This window comes from Ischnura elegans, chromosome 5 (genome assembly GCF_921293095.1).
Source record: "Ischnura elegans chromosome 5, ioIscEleg1.1, whole genome shotgun sequence".
Classification (NCBI taxonomy): Eukaryota; Metazoa; Arthropoda; class Insecta; order Odonata; family Coenagrionidae; genus Ischnura; species Ischnura elegans.
In genome coordinates, this window is record NC_060250.1 from 36,851,518 (window position 1) to 36,868,075 (window position 16,558).

General features: G+C 36.4%; 1 protein-coding gene across 2 annotated transcripts in view; it reads left to right on the forward strand.

The window, feature by feature from the left end:
* The window catches only part of LOC124158730 (peroxidasin homolog), a 252,017-nt gene that overhangs the window by 218,964 nt on the left and 16,495 nt on the right, over nucleotides 1-16,558 (forward strand). Inside the window, exons 6-16 of one of the 2 annotated variants that reach the window (XM_046533995.1) lie at nucleotides 275-346; nucleotides 739-902; nucleotides 2,487-2,604; nucleotides 4,013-4,179; nucleotides 5,821-5,985; nucleotides 6,418-6,685; nucleotides 10,777-10,898; nucleotides 11,701-11,973; nucleotides 12,345-12,578; nucleotides 13,218-13,425; nucleotides 14,411-14,603. In XM_046533995.1, coding sequence (XP_046389951.1) covers nucleotides 275-346; nucleotides 739-902; nucleotides 2,487-2,604; nucleotides 4,013-4,179; nucleotides 5,821-5,985; nucleotides 6,418-6,685; nucleotides 10,777-10,898; nucleotides 11,701-11,973; nucleotides 12,345-12,578; nucleotides 13,218-13,425; nucleotides 14,411-14,603 — 1,984 coding nt within the window. Of the gene's footprint in view, nucleotides 1-274; nucleotides 347-738; nucleotides 903-2,486; nucleotides 2,605-3,962; nucleotides 4,180-5,820; nucleotides 5,986-6,417; nucleotides 6,686-10,776; nucleotides 10,899-11,700; nucleotides 11,974-12,344; nucleotides 12,579-13,217; nucleotides 13,426-14,410; nucleotides 14,604-16,558 lie in introns of those variants that run through there. The other variant, XM_046533996.1, reaches the window with a different exon arrangement.

Here is a 16,558-nt window from a genome sequence, read left to right on the forward strand (position 1 = left end):
GTTGTATTCCGGCAAAACATGTTTCATTTATGTACCATTTGTTTTAAATTAATATAGACTTCTTTGAGTTTTATACGTTCAACTACTTGTAAAATTTTCTTGCCTTATTTACCATTTACTAACGTATTTAATATTTTTATTGATTTTTATGTACTTAACCTGGTGATTGTCGAGTGTGTAATAGTAAATTCCATTTTTCAATACGTCACCCGAAGCCATTTATGTTTTTATCGCTATAGAATCCTCTCCATCAATTATTCATGATTTTTCACAGATTCCTACATAACAATAAACTTCAAAGGATACCTGCTGGAACTTTCAAGAATTTGGACTCCATGAAGAGACTGTGAGTGTATAAGCTATATATTCACGACATAAATAAGATTTAATTTCTTATTTTCCATCATAGGAACATTTAGTGGGCTCTTAATACGCATGTTTTGAAATATCACTTCAGTTTGCCGATTTCATTATTGATTTCATTTTTCTTTAACTTTTTCACAGTTTCTTTGCAAGTTTAATACCATGGTTGCCCAAAGATGAGAGTCGTCAGTTGAATTCATTCAAAAAATGAAGTGAGACTGTCAATGAAGCTCACACGGTGTGATCAATGATTGTCTTTTGTCCTCAATGTCGCATCACTCCGAATTGATGGAATTGTTTCTCTTATTTCATATTACCGCTAATTTAAATCAATGTCCGCATAACCTAACTCGCCCTCTTGTTTTTAACATGCAGACGTTTGGACAGCAATGCCTTAATTTGCGACTGCCAGTTGATGTGGTTGGCGAAGATGCTGAAGGAAAGTTTGACGACTACACAGGCGGCCGCCAATTGCTATTCACCGCCTAATATGCGAGGGAAACCACTTGTCATGGCAACTGAAGATGACTTCCACTGCAGTGAGTTATCCTTTAACCCCCTCCTTTCTTTTTTCTGTTAAATTTTGTATTACCAAAAGAAATATTTGCCTTTTTGAGAGGCAGAGGGTTCTTTGTGTCGAGATAATTCGTTAGCTTTTAGCTTCCTTTTCATTCACATATCCTTTGTGATACGGTGATTAAAATTTGTTACTTAAGTATAATCAAAAAGTTTATGTGTATTTAATAATCATTTTAATGATGAAATGGTATTGGGTGGTTATATTTTTGAAAAAAAAAATATTTGAATTATGTTTTATTGATTATCTTTCTAATTTCAATTTATTTCCGCTGATTTTTCAGATTTTTTGCTCGAACTTTGTCCATCAACCTATTAATCTAAACTTATCTTGAAATTTACCATACTCTACGACGGGTTTGGTAATTCAGGAATCAAATTTTGAATATTGTATGTTTAATGAAGAATCTGAGCTCTTCCCGGTGAATAGCATGGATGAAAGCTTCTCGGGTTTTCAATCGGGTCGGGGTCTGCATGGTGTAGGCGCAATGCGTAATTGTGCTAAAGAAATAAGCTATATTTGCATATAAGCAATATAATGAGCTAATATATAAGCTATAAGCAGGGATGCCGACTTACAAAAAATATATGGGGGGCCCAAACCGGGGATCTTGCCCCGGGAAATTTTATAAGTAGTGAGTTTTAAGTTTTTAAAGCATTTTAGAAGAGTCATATGATCAACATTAGAACCCTGATAACTCGAATCTCGATATCTGGACACTCCGGGGAAAATAGACAAGCCTGGCATTTTTTTCCTCACACCCTATAACGAATTTTCGAGGGGGCTCGGGCCCCCTCAGGCCCCATAGAGTCGGCGCCACTGGCTATAACGAACAACCCGAAAATGCTTAGCTCTCTCCGTTTCAGACCACTCCGGTGTTTCGATGCTCAGGTTGCATAATTGCAAGGAAACTGAATCGAAATAACGCACTGTTCCGCATTCATTGCGTCTGCACCATGGAGACCCTGACCAGGTTGGAAACCCGGGAGGCTTTCATTAATTTTATGTTCAAGTTATAAGCGGACCCCTGAGCGGTTTTAATGTTTGAAAATGGTTATTAATGCTTGAACGTATGAAAGTCGTGATTTAAGCATTTTTTCGCTAGTGTTGCATGCATGAACGAACACACGGAAGAATACAATTGAATGGCGTAACTGGGCACTAAGGGGATGGGGTATTAAATGAACTAGGTCAATGCATGTACGTCCCCCAGGAATAAAGAATTATTGTATGCAAACGTGCTCAAGCCCGAACAACCCGCAAATGCTTACAATTAGCTCTCTCCGCTTCGGACCACTCCGGTATTTCGATGCACGGGTTGCATAATTGCAAGGAAACTGAATCAATATACTCGTAACGCACTATTCTGCATTCATTGCGTGTGCAGACGGAAATTTTTTTGAAGATAATCAATAATTTATCGTCACTGCCCTATTTTCTCTCAATAAACGATTTATTAATTGTGCAAAAATTTACCAGATGTTACTTAAAAATTAATGTATTATTTTTCATAATTTTCATTGCTTTTTGTATGTTCTTGCCCCAGGGAAACCCACTATCCTTCAGCAGCCTAATGATATTGAAGTATCCTTTGGTGGGACAGCATATTTCACTTGCAAAGCTGAAGGTGATCCTGAACCGGATATAGTATGGATGAGAAACAGGTGAGGGAGTCTGAGCATACCTATCAATTTAGAAGTAGTACACTTATTTATTTTGCCAATTTATGACTTGATTCTTCTGGATCAAAGAGTTTGGATGAAATGGCAATAATGGACGAAAATCATCTTCATCTAGTTTGAACTGCTGTGCTTATCTTGTGTGGCTGTGTTATTTAAAAAATGTCTATTTAAAAAAAATCATTTCCACTGAGGTATTCTTTCAAATGGAAGAGAGTGTTTAGAGCAGTGCTTAATTTCTAAAATTTTGGTTACCTTAACTCATACCCACATATTTAATCCTCACATGATTTTCGAATATAAGCAGACGCCCCCCTAAAACTTCCAATTTTTTAAGCTTGTAATAAAAGTTACAATGAGGAATCATGTTTTACTATGCATAAAAAACTATGACTTTTTTTAATTAACCCAATTTTCCCTGAAAAGTGGCAGAGTGCCATTCCGGTGTGTTCCGGCCGAAATTATGCACTGGTTTAGAGTTTTCTTGCTAAAGTGATACTATCCTTTGGCCTCAAGCTATATATTCTGGGTAATTCAATTACAGTATCATTTCTTTATGTTTTCATTTCACTTCAAAATTTCATCACCTGAGTCTTGATATTGTGTTTCCTTTTGATGAACTCCTACCATTATTTTCTATGTCCCAAATTAAAGGGAATCGAAGGAACATATTTCCAACCTCCTGTTTTTTTCTTGTAACATATTTAAAGTTTCCTCTATCAGCTAATTTTTTCAAGCCGTTTCCCATTAATTTTCTGTGCTCTGTACTGCATGCACATCTTCCATTTCTTGCTCATACCATATCTTATGTGTCTGAAGTATATTTTGATAATTCATCAGCTGAGTCTCTTGCCATTCATCTTCCAATGGGAAGCTTTTACATGAATATCTTCATGACTTTCCTCCTTAAATTTACTCCAAGTATCATAATCGTTGTCTCTCAGTGGTAATTATATATCATATAACCTTGTTCTGTTAGTTATTTTTTATTCATCTATTTGGTTTATTTCTGATTGATCGTCATTTTCAACTTCCTGCATTGCCTCTCTAAAAATATTTTCCAATGCTTGCTAATCTTGCAAATCCAACAAGAAGATAATCAAGACTATTACCTCTTGTTATGACATTTTAATTTGAAATGGAGACATCAAAAAACTCAGTTCTTCTTCCCTATTTTTCCCTCCATGTGCCCATTCAAATAATAAAATCATATGGTTTCGACTTGAGCTACCCAGAGCCAAAATTTTACAGCCACTCGGTGATGGAGAAAAATCCTCTTGTCAGTATCGTTGATATCATTCGTGTGCTTCTTTTATGTGCAATATGTATGTCTTTCTGCTCAGTGTACCAACAAAAACTATAGTCATCCATTGCTCACTGTTTGGCGGCTCAGCAATGAGCTAAGCCTTGCAGACCCTCGCTACTCAACACTTACCGATGGCACTCTGATGATAGAGAATGCTGCATTGGAGGATGCCGGTGTGTACGAGTGTATGGCCAAAAGTGTAGCTGGTGAAGTCAAGTCCCGTTCTGCAAGGATGAAGTACATTCAGCCCAGGGGTATGCATAATTATTTTCCTGCTCAATTTGATTCTTCTCTTTTTGCTGCGGTGTGATTTTTCCAATTTGAGTGTCCTTTCTTGGGAACAATGTAAATTTACCTTTTCTCGGGTTTCTGCACGGGTAAGATAAAAAAGTACAGTATTTCTCAGCAGCCTTGAGAATTGGTGACTAGACGGAACTTGCAATGTTGCCACTCTTAGATTTTCCTACCCATGCGGAAACCCAAGGAAAGTTTATTCATTCGCCAAGGAAGTGCTAAATCATATAGAACAATGTATGTTTTACTAACAGATTCATTGATATGTCTCTGAGAAAGTTGTTTGATTGATTTAGTCTTGCATTTAAAAAAGTCTTATATTACTGGGCAATTGCCAGATATGTAAAAAAATACTGAATTTAGTGTATTGGGAGATGAGCCATGCAAGGAAATGAAGCTTTCTTAGTTTTCATGATTGCTTTCTGTAAGGTCCAATCAATTAGCTGTGCTTCTCATAGCACAGCTGATTGCCCTGTTGCCCTCTGTGGATCTTTCTAATTTTGCCCGCCACCCAATATCACTGCATGTTTAGGCAGCCAGTCTGCCCCGTTATGTGATATACCTATTCTGCAATGTGCTGGAAACTCCATTTACTTGATGGAAAGGTGATGACGAGGAAAACTTTCAAAGCAACCTACTACTCCTATTGACCTACTTCTCAACTACTCTTTGATGTTTACATCCAAAACTCAATGGCAAACAAAAAATAAATCTGGTGCTTCTTCATTTCATCAATGAGATGTTTGCACTTTTCTGGGATTTCAACTAGGTGGGTTGGTCCATGATTACCGATATTTCCAGGTCAGAATCCCGTCAGCATAAAATATTTGCTCTAAGCAGTTGGCGATTTGAGGTGAATTGGGAAGGAACATTAGTCTTTAATCTTAATTGGACCACACCTACATGATATTTTATTACTTTCAGTGTGGTAACTAAAACCTTGCAGGTCATGATTAGACACTGATATTACCAGTAACTATTATTCATCAGCTGTTGGTTGATTAACCTGTAAGTGACAGGGATGGAGGGAACACCAAACACTATATTAGAAATATAATTTGTAAGTCCAGCACTTCATACCCTTGAAAGGCCAGAAACTGCCACTGCCTTTTTGAAGGACTGAGAAGGTCCGAGATCTCAGATATGAGGAGGAGGCCCTTCACAACAATGGGTAGCAAAAGTGGGTGCTACTTTCTCGTCAGTTATCTCAGTATAAATTGACAGTTTACAGAGAATCAATTGTTATTCAAATTTGTACAAAGTGAGTTAGCAACCCTTGAAGGGAATGTAAAGGTGCATTTACACTGTGCAACTTGTTATATGAAACAAGATACAATATTACAAAATACAAGTTACATGTTTTACAAAAAAATATGAATCCATTTAACATGTTGCATGTAATATTGTGTTATAAAACAAAAATTTGTGTTATACAACAAGTTTTTGGTTTCCCGCTTTGTGTTTTATGTAAAATGTTACACAAGGGAGGTCTAAGAACATTACCACTGTGTCCTTGAGGCACTTGTAAGTCCTTTTATCGTTTCCCTCTGTGATAGAGAGTGAACTTTATGATTGCTATGTATTTGCTCCACCTCCCTCAGATGTGGCACCTGTTCTTACTGAGTTACCAAAAAATGTTACGGTGGTGACTGGAGAGACTGCTAAGTTTCATTGTACAGCTGACGGAAGACCCACGCCGGTGATCTCATGGTTTTTTGAAGGACGTCCAATTAATGCTGGAGGGAGAGTGGACATATCTGATAATGGTGAGCTTTTCTTGTAAATGTACTTTCATCTGTTTGTTTCAATTATAATAGAACAATATCTTGCAATATTATAAGTGATGAAGAGGAAATGAAGACAGGAATCAATGGTTGTAATAATTTTTGTGCATATTATATAATAAACTATCTCTGTGCTGATACAGCTCATCAAGAGTATGTTATTCACTCTTGTCCGGCTTACTTTTTGAAATAGAAAGAACCTGTTTGTACTTACCTTGTATATATAATAATATGTTAATTACTTTCAAATCTTAACAGTGCAATTCTTTTATGCAATGGAGGAATCATTTAACATTTATACTTGCTGATTTTTATTTACACATAATGCATGCTTACCTTTGGTGATAACTTTGATTTCTATGTCCTTATCATTGGAGGTTAATTTGAAATAAATGAAAACATTATCATCAACAGGATCTATTCTACGAGTGATTGATACTACGACGTACGACATTGGAAAATATATGTGCAAGGCAGCCAACTCAGCTGGGTATAAAGAGGAGACTGCATATCTAACTGTTCTTCAGGGAGGAAGTGCTCCAACTTTGTTGTACACCCCTTATGACATGGAAGTTCATGCTGGTAGCACAGTGGAAATGCCATGCTATTCAGATGGGGAACCCAAACCAACCATTTCTTGGACTGTGGATGGAAGACAAACACCTTCAGATAGGAGGCACAGGTATATAAAATAATAGTAGATCGATTTTAATATTATTAAGCACCAATAATCAGGTTCCATTGGACTTTGGGTGATGCATCATTTGTAATTTTGCCAAATTTTGGATGCTATGGTAGTCACCAGTGCAATTAGGGAGCTGCAACGGTTTTCTACAAGGGAATTCAATAAGTTGCAACTAAATGAGATTAAATGAACTATGTTTGATTGGCTCATAATTAATAAGCTAATCAAAGCATGGTGTATAATTTTCCTAATTTAACCATGTGGAACTCAGTAGCATAACTGGGAATATGCTTTGGAGAGGGGGCCTGGGAGGTTGACCCCTCCACCCCCCAGGCAATGGGAGGTCTGGAGCTTGCCCTGAGGAAAATTTTTGAAAAATGATATGCGTGGAAGTACATTTTACATCATTTTGATCTATCATATTTAACTTTAACTAGATGCAGTTATTATGCATCAAAACTGGACAACAGTTTTACATACATGCAGGGGTGCCGACTTACAAAAAATATTGGGGGGGCCCAAACCGGGGACCTTGCCCGCTAAATTTTATAAGTAGTGAATTTTAAGTTTTTAAGCATTTCAGATGAGTCATATGATCAGCATTAGAACACTGTTCACTCAAATCTCGATATCTGGACACTCCGGGGAAAATCGACAAGCCTTACACATTTTTTCCTCACATCTGTGACGAATTTTTGGGGGGGCTCGGGCCCCCTCAGGCCCCATGGAGTCGGCGCCACTGCATACATGATTTTTTTTTTTTCTGAGGCTTTGAGGGGGATCTATCTCCCTCATCCCCCACATAATCACACCACTGGTAGAACTTTGTCTTTCTGTTTGATTATTTAAAGATTAAATTTTTATTGAATAAAGGAATTTATTCATTTCATGCAGCATTATTTTACATTCTCTCAGCAAAATTGACTTAATTATGCTTATATTGGATCTCTAAAAAATATACATATTTGATTTGAAAGAATGCATTACTCTTCCTTGTTGTAGGTATTTTAGGCTTTTTAAACATTCTAACTACTGTAAATTGCTAAAATTCGAACCCTTCCTCTTCTTGTTTATCTGATAAGGGAACATTTATTATACCTATGTACTTGAGGGTTTGGTTATTTTAGCCAACGCTGTAGCTATAAGTTTTTTCGGGTGATTAACTTAAAAGGGGAATGGATTTTGGAGGGGTTTACAAAGAGGGAAATTCATTCTTGAGGAGCTCATTTGAAGTGGATATACCTTAGATCTTTTAAAACTTTTTGGGGGTTTGAATCCCTTAATTTCCCCATCTCCCTCCCACCTCAACATTCATGGCATTCATTTATCCAAAAAAATCCAGATAGTGCTAGCAGTGGACCTAATCCTTCTACCCTCATTCATCCATACCAAAACATATCATCCCCCATTCTAAAGCATATATCTAGGGTGACTAGATACCAAGAGATGAAAAAGAGGACAGCACCCTATGAAAAAAGGAGGACAAAGAGGGAAAAAGATGGACCCTTGAAAAATAGCAACAATTTCATTATACAGTAAAACCTCTTTACATCGTAATGGAGGGGACCAAAATTTGGGCAATTTGATGTATGGAGGTTCACTATAGAGAGGTTTTAGTGGAAGGCACCATTTTTTCTTATCCTTGGGAAATGAAAGGTGCTACTGTCTTTTTAATCATTAAATAACTATATTTAAACATATATGCATGCATAAGTGAACATATATTTACAGTTATACATTAGGAAAAGGATTACACAAAGGTAAAGTAACTAGTTAAAGAGGCCTTTTTAGAAAATAAATTAGTTATTGGTTTTGCTTAAAATTTTTTTCAAACTCTTTTGAAATAATGTTTTCAATTACATGAGCACTTTTTAATGTCATTTTCACTATAAATAAATCACTAGCTGTTTTCGTTAATGCCTTTTGACCTAAGAAATTATTCAATTTACTAATAGTGTTCGGAGGAGAGTACAATAGTTTTATATTTCTCAACATAATTTCTTCATCCTCGTATTTCACTGTCTGAGTATTTTAATTGTGCAGTCTAGATAGACAGTTTCTTATGTTTTTCCTTGGTTGTTTAAAATAGATGTCAGGGTGAATGATGGCTTTCCAAAGGTCACTGCTACATCATCCTTCTGCCAGCCCTCGTTGATGGCTAGAGAAATAGCTAATTATGTGGTAATGTCAAGTAGTCGCCTTCTTTTATTTCTCGAATCCATCATCAGCCTATGATTAATTAAGTAATTTTTATATTTTATGGGCAATAATTGAAAATACTCCTGATAATATCTTTTAGAGAACTGATTTATCATTCTTATAACATGTGACTTGTTAAAAATTATAAAAATATAAATAAACATGTGACTACTGCAAAAAATAGACAAGAAATTGAGCACAATTTTGAAAATTTCATTGAATTCTCTCTCTCCAAAATATAATGCAAGTAGTGTTCCGAAGAAAAAATCTGTCAGGGGCACACAAAAATGCTAGGTCTGCGAAAGGACGTGATTTCCCGGCGAGAATGCTGGGCGAACTACTTTAGAATGCGGCGGCGACTGTAAGAAATTTCCTTGCCCTACCGCATATCAGCTAATTAGCTGTCTCCTTCACCTCACATTGTCGCGCATGGATTGATGTTCGTCAGTATTGCTAGAAATTGATATCCCGGACTCCCGATGGAAGAGTCAGATTTTGCGGCATAAATATGCAGGCAAGACATATGTCGCTAAGCGCAATAAATTATAAACTACGATCGTTCACGAAAGCATCGAAAAAATTACCAAGGCGGTAGTAAGAAAGTGCTATACCGCAAAATGTGGGAATGAAATAATTGCAAAATTGTATTTGATTTATTTCAAGTCGCAGTATATTCATGAAATATTTTCATTTTAGAAGCAGAAGTAGCAATGCGGTCGAGTAATTCTGTCTCCATGGATGGGAGTGAAGTTGGTTGAAATATTTCCGCCAGCAAGTGATTATAAGCTGCGCTGGTCGCCTCTTTTATTAACTGAACATTGTATGTAGGCACTTACTAGAAAATAAAGCCATAAGTAAATGAAAGCGATTGCTATCGCAAGATTTTGAAGATTTTGAGAGAAAACAATGTCTTCTGTCATCATCATCATTAACTGCCACTTAACATGATTAGGAGAGTTGGATGCCTTTTTCTTATTTACTGTTAGGTATGCTCTCATATGGAACAAAATGGCCCAAACTAATGGTTAACGTGAAAATTATTAAAGGTGTATAAGAAAAAAATAAGCGTGAAACATTTATCGCTGATAATGTCATTCCATGTTCGTAATCGCGGCTGCATTGATGGTCTCTAGTTGTCTCGGTACGAAATGCGGAGGTAGTTAGGCCGTCTCGGGGGTGTCTCGTTGCTATGATATATAGAGGTTTTACGATATAAAGAGGTTCACTATAGAGAGGTTTGCCTATAAATTTACATGTAAAACTGATGGGACCAGAGGGTTGGTATGATGTATAGAGGTTTTCGATGTAGAGAGGTTCACTACATAGAGGTTTTACTGTATAGGGCAATAAAAATTTATTAACACTATGCTTTAGTATATTTATCTGTGGATCAAATTTTCTCGAAAAATTTTGGCATTTTTAACTGGAAACTATAAAATTATATGCAAGAAAATTGTTTGCAATTGTAATTGACCATTATGAGTCCCTTTACTGAGGCCACGCTTCATTTGTCTCTCTCATCAGTCCACTGGGATGAAATAAGATTTTAAATACTCTTTCTGCATTTGCATTGTGCCCTGGTATGCTGAAGAAATATTCACAAATTTTGAGAAGTCCAGAATGGCTATTATCCTTTGTATACAATCATGATGACCAAAAAGAGGGACATTTTCTGATACTATTTCAAAAATCCATCTGCACACCTGAAAAACATCTAAATAGGAGGACATATCCAGATTAAGGCGAATGTCTGGTCACCTTGCACATATCTATCCTTTGCAGATTTGAATATATTCATGATTCATGTTATTTTGTTTTTGGTAATGAAGAATGAAGGGATTTTTAACATTATTTCTGGTATTTTTATTGATTTGAAAATTTTCCCCCAGAATTTCAGGATCTGGAAGCTACTATATCTACAATGTGTCAACATCTGACTCAGGGGTGTATCAGTGTACTGCCCTTAATGCGTATGGTACGGTACATGCCAGTGGAACCCTGAAAGTGCAAGGTATTTTTCTCTGACTTCCTTAAATCTGTAAAAATATACAATGTAAAGATTCATGATGAGTAATTTCATCATTAACATAGTAATAATATCATATACTTTATGAGTACATATAAGAAAGTTGAAATAGTACAAGAAATGGGATAGAAGTAAGGAATAATCTAATTTAAAATACCTTGCTAATTACTGTGTTTTCTTGAAGGGTCGCAAATTTTATGAGCCCAGTGCATACCAAAGCAATTTTTCATAGCCCTTGATTTTGTGTAATCGAATTAGTGACTATATGTTATCTAATGAATTTCAATAAAGAAAATTATTTTCTAAGTTTCTCGATATTTCTCTTAGTTAACTGATACATTACATTGTAATTGGATTATGTGAGTGCTTAAATTGAGTATTAAAACAATCATTTTGGAAAGTCATCTGTGGCTCATTCTATATTTTTAAATTTAATTTCACCGTATTTCCTTAACTTTTCACCTTTGAACTCTCTGTGAATATCAGTATTATTATTACTTTTCCTCTTCTATTCTTGACCTTGTTTAATAACTGTTTATGATATTTCTTGGAGTATAGGTCATTGACCTATACTCCAAGAAATATCATAAACAGTCTGTGAATATCTTTTTATGTTTTCTTCATACCATATGTTAATGATATCAAAACTGTTGCATTTGCTGCAAAAAGTATGTATATAATTCAGCTCAATTTTTACATCTGGAGTAAAACTAAGTGGGAGTAAAATATATAATATAGTGAATTAGTAAAGAGATTTTAACAATCCCTTTCAATTATGCTACCTCAGGCAGTCCCGTTAGGAATCCAGGGGACAGATACGTTCAGGCTGCGTTTGAGGAGGCTCGTCGATCTGTGGACAAGGCTGTGAATGATACTCTGCACATGTTAAGGGAGAACAGGCGTGGACACTTGAAGCCCTCCCCTGGAGATTTGCTGAGATTATTCAGGTATCCTGGACCTGTTGAGAGAGACCTTGCCCGTGCTGCTGAAGTGTATGAAAGAACTCTAGCCAATGTTCGCCGCCATGTTGCTGCTGGATTGAAGCTTGACAATCCTGAGGGTGAGATATTTAGTGTGAAATACTTTTTTTGTTGGATACATATTGCCATTATAGCCAAAATACTGGTGTTCTATTTTATGTGTTTTCAGATTTAATATAAAAATTTTCAATTGACCGCTAATAGTTGATTCTGAATGGCACTTTGATATCAATGGCTTGAAGATCAATTTCATACTCAATAATAAGTAGTGAAGTATAGGTGATAGAATGAATGACTCTATTTTCATGCAGTATATTCCATTAGGGAAACCAGAAAATGAATACAAAAAAATCACACGAGTGGTATTTTACCTATCCGGGTCAAGTTTTTGGTCGTAAAGTTTTATTTTAAAAATAGGTACCTATTTCAACCAACTGTTTTTAACTTTCAGAATTTTCATATGAGGACTTATTATCACCACAGCAGCTTGATGTTGTGGCCCGACTCTCTGGGTGCATGGCACATCGTCCTCTGATTAATTGCACAAACATGTGCTTCCACGGAAAGTATAGAACTGCTGATGGAACCTGCAACAATCTCATCCACTCAATGTGGGGAGCATCGCTAACCGGCTTCAGAAGGCTCTTGAAACCAGCATATGAAAATGGCTTCAATCTCCCTATTGGTAAGGCTATAATAAATTTTGATACGCACGATAGATTCTGAGCAATTGATCAGAAATAAATAAAATATGTATTTTTGTGGTGAGCCAGCCTAGCGTCATCTGTTGGCTACTTCTTTGGACTCAGGCTAAAGGGGGAAAATTGTTGTTCTAAAAAAGCCCCAACCCCACCAAAATCATGATGGATTTAAGTGCCATACTAGGGCAACTCACCTTCTGATTGGCAGCCAGTTCTGGGTTTGAGACACTGGTAGGTCTCATTTTCATCCTCTGATTTTTGGCCTCTGCCTCTTCCACTTCACCATTGTCCTTATCTTTTTAGTGTTATGTTCCTATCCCTTTCTTTCCCCGTATTATCCATTTATGCATATTTATGTATTTTTAAAACTTGGCCAAAATACTTCAGCTTTTGAAATAATCAATCCCTGGGATGTCTTTTTGGCCAGTCATGGGTGAGACTACCTCAGTCTTGAAATGATATGAGTATAATTGCTAGAGTAGCAAATGTTTCTACTCTCTCGTCATGAAACTTCCAAAACATATGTATTTTCATTTATCAACTTCTCATGTATGCATATTCTGAGTTGCCAATGAAGTGATAAATGCACCAAATCATTCGTAACGAGAGATTTTCTTTCCAAGGATGGACCAAATCCATAAAATATTATGGTCACCATAAGCCCAGCACAAGATTGGTGTCAACTCATCTCATAAGCACGAAGGAGGTCACTCCAGATGAGCGATACACACATATGCTTATGCAGTGGGGTCAGTTTTTGGACCACGACATTGATCATGCTATTCCATCCCTTAGTGGAGAGAGCTTTGAGGAAGGAGTGGACTGTAAAAAGTAAGTTAATTCATAAAAGCTAGCTGTTTCATGCTGCATTTAGTTTTCAACTGGAAATATCTCTGTCACTCTCAGCTTATCTTACTCGCCTACAAAAGCATGCCTAACACATGGTTTTGTAGCTAAGTGCAGAAATGGCAGAGTTGAAAATTCTGCCTGACCATATTTAGGGAGACATAGTTACTATTTTCTAAAACAAGTTGTTGGAACAGAAATGATACCTGCAAAGACAACTCCATTTCAATGGACTGAATGAGTTTTTTAAAGATCCATGTTTTCATTTAGAAGAATTTTTTGTTTTTCTAATTTTTTTTCTTGAGCAAAGTCAATAGCTCCCTAACTGAAAATTTATTTTCAATCTGATACAATTTATTTTCAAATCTGAAAATTTATTTTCAATCTGTCTCAATCTGATACTGTAATTCATTACAAACATTTGTCTCCTTGGGAGTGCAGGCTAATTGCTATTCTTTTTTCTCTGAAGGTTATGTGAACTTTTATTTTACTTAATAATTTTGATTTTAAGTTCACTTATCAACCTATTATTGTAGGCATCATCAGGGATCAAGAAAGTTTGAAACACAATCACTATATTCAACCAAATCTCAAATGGAGAATTAATATTGATTTTCTATGGTTAATGTTGCCACAAATCAGTAACCTTTAATGTATGGCATAGAAATGGTGGTGGTAATGGTGGGGAGTCATTTATTATAATCTGCTTCGAATACAGTATGATGCACTCAATGCAGATACCTACAAACATTTTTAAATCCCTGCAGAATCATACAAAAGGAGTCAAAATGTCATTGAAGGAATATTAATTTAAAATAATAATTTATCAAACCTCTAGGAAGTAGCTACTAATATCAACTGGTCGAAAAATAAAATATCACCTAATGATTGCAATATTCAATAAGTTTATGAATTTTGAACTTGCTTTTTAGCTTTGGTTTAATGATAAATATATTCTTTCATCCTGCAGGTCGTGTGAATATGCCTCTCCTTGCTACCCAATTGAAATTCCTCCAAATGACCCTAGAGTTAAACACAGACGATGCATTGATTTCATCCGAAGTAGTGCCATTTGTGGATCCGGCCACACCTCCGTCCTTTTTGATAAGGTGTTACCTAGAGAGCAGATCAACCAGCTGACTTCATACATTGATGCATCGCAGGTGCGTAACAATAGTTAAGCCTAAAACCTAATTTATTTAGCACAAAGAGTAAAAATGAGATTCAACCCCACAGGTTTTGGTTGCATCTAAGTCTTCTCATTACTGAAGGACTCTCAATGCATAATGACTTAATTACCTTGGACTCTCAAAAATAATTTTTAAAAAATTCCCCTCCTGATCCATGTTGATAATTCTTAACCAAAAAAATTTTAAGTATTGAAATTCATTTAATTTTAGTTGAGTGGAATGTGTTGCCTGACAAGTTTTCTCATCCATATGGTATCCCTAGTTTGTGGTGATTTAGAGCTCATATTTAATGTTTTTGTTTTTTTTACAAATACAGTAAAACCTCTATGTAGTGAACCTCTTTATATCATAAACCTCCATACATCATACCGCCCCTACAGTCCCGTCAGATTTACATGTAAATTTATAGGCAAACCTCTATGTAGTGAGCCTCTTTATCTCATAAGCCCTCCACTTATCATACCAAGGAGACACCCCTGAGACTGCCTAACTACCTCTGCAAATTTACCGAGACAACTATAGAGACCATTAATGCAGCCGTGATTACCTACATGGAATGACATTTTCAGCAATAAATGTTTCACTTTTTTTTCTTACATACCTTATTATGCTGTAATTTTCATCATTAGTTTCATAATCATTAGTTGTGGCCGTTTTGTTCAATATGAGAGCATACCTAACAGTAAATAAGAAAAAAGGTAAGCAACTATCCTAATCATTTTATGTGACTGTTGAATTCAGAGAGATCACATCATTTTCTCTAGAATCATGGTAAAAATCATGCGATAGCACTCACTTTCTGTAATTATTAAATAATAAATATATGTTCACTGATGCATGCATGTTTGTTTAAACACATAAATATAATGGTTTAAAAGACAGTAGTGCCACGGCCGTCTTTAAACAGGCCGGAGGGATGATATTTGGCAACAACGCGGAGGAGGCCTGTTTATTATTTGTTTATCATTCTACAGCAGTGGACTCGTGGTGAATAAGATACTCGACATGACTCGTTTGAAGTTAATTTTCTTCCTCTAAACCCTATTTTTGCAGGAGATGACCTTAGAAGATTCATTTTTTAACCTATCGTATTAGCTGTAGTCGAAGGTAAGTTATTTATTTGTAAGTTGAAGCGTTGGAAGATGATGAGCTCATACTCAATCAGTTCGACCTCCTGGAAATTATGAGCAAACCAATATTAATCACTGCCGAGGAATATTCGGGTCTCAATTACGTTTGTGGGTACGCTGTCAGGAAGGCATTTCAGCACTTAACCATTGATATATGTGCATGTTCATTTATTTCAAATGAGGGTAGTGAAGATGCCTATTTCATAGACTTTACACGGCACACGGAATTGCGCAATCTAACGTACGTGTGAAGGCGCAATCAAAATTGCGTCGTGTAAAGCGGTGAATTGCTAGAACAGATGCGAGAATGCGTGGACGCGCGACGGCAAAATAGCCCATGTTCTATTTTCGTTAGAACAGGGGCTATTTTGCCTTCTCTACTTACTACTTCCTCGGCACCACAGCCCGGTATGGGCTTTGGCCTCCGTCAAGACGCCTATCCATTCTCTCCTGTTCTGCACTTTCTCCCACCATCTGACAATCCTCATAGCCTTTTTGTCTTCTTCCACATCCTGCATCCATCTTTACCTCGGTCTTCCTCTTTTTCTCTTTCCATCCATATTTCCATGTAGAATCTTCTTAGGCACCCTTTCTTCACTCATTCTTTTTACATGACCTAGCCAAGCTAGCCGTTGGGTCTTCACATATGTCACTATGTCTTCGCGTCGGATAATATTTTCTATTTCCTGGTTTGTTCTTATCCTCCAAGTTACCCCATCTGTCACGGGACCATATATCTTTCGCAAAATCTTCCGTTCAAATATCCGCAGAGCTTGCTCGTTTCCAGCGGAGATGCTC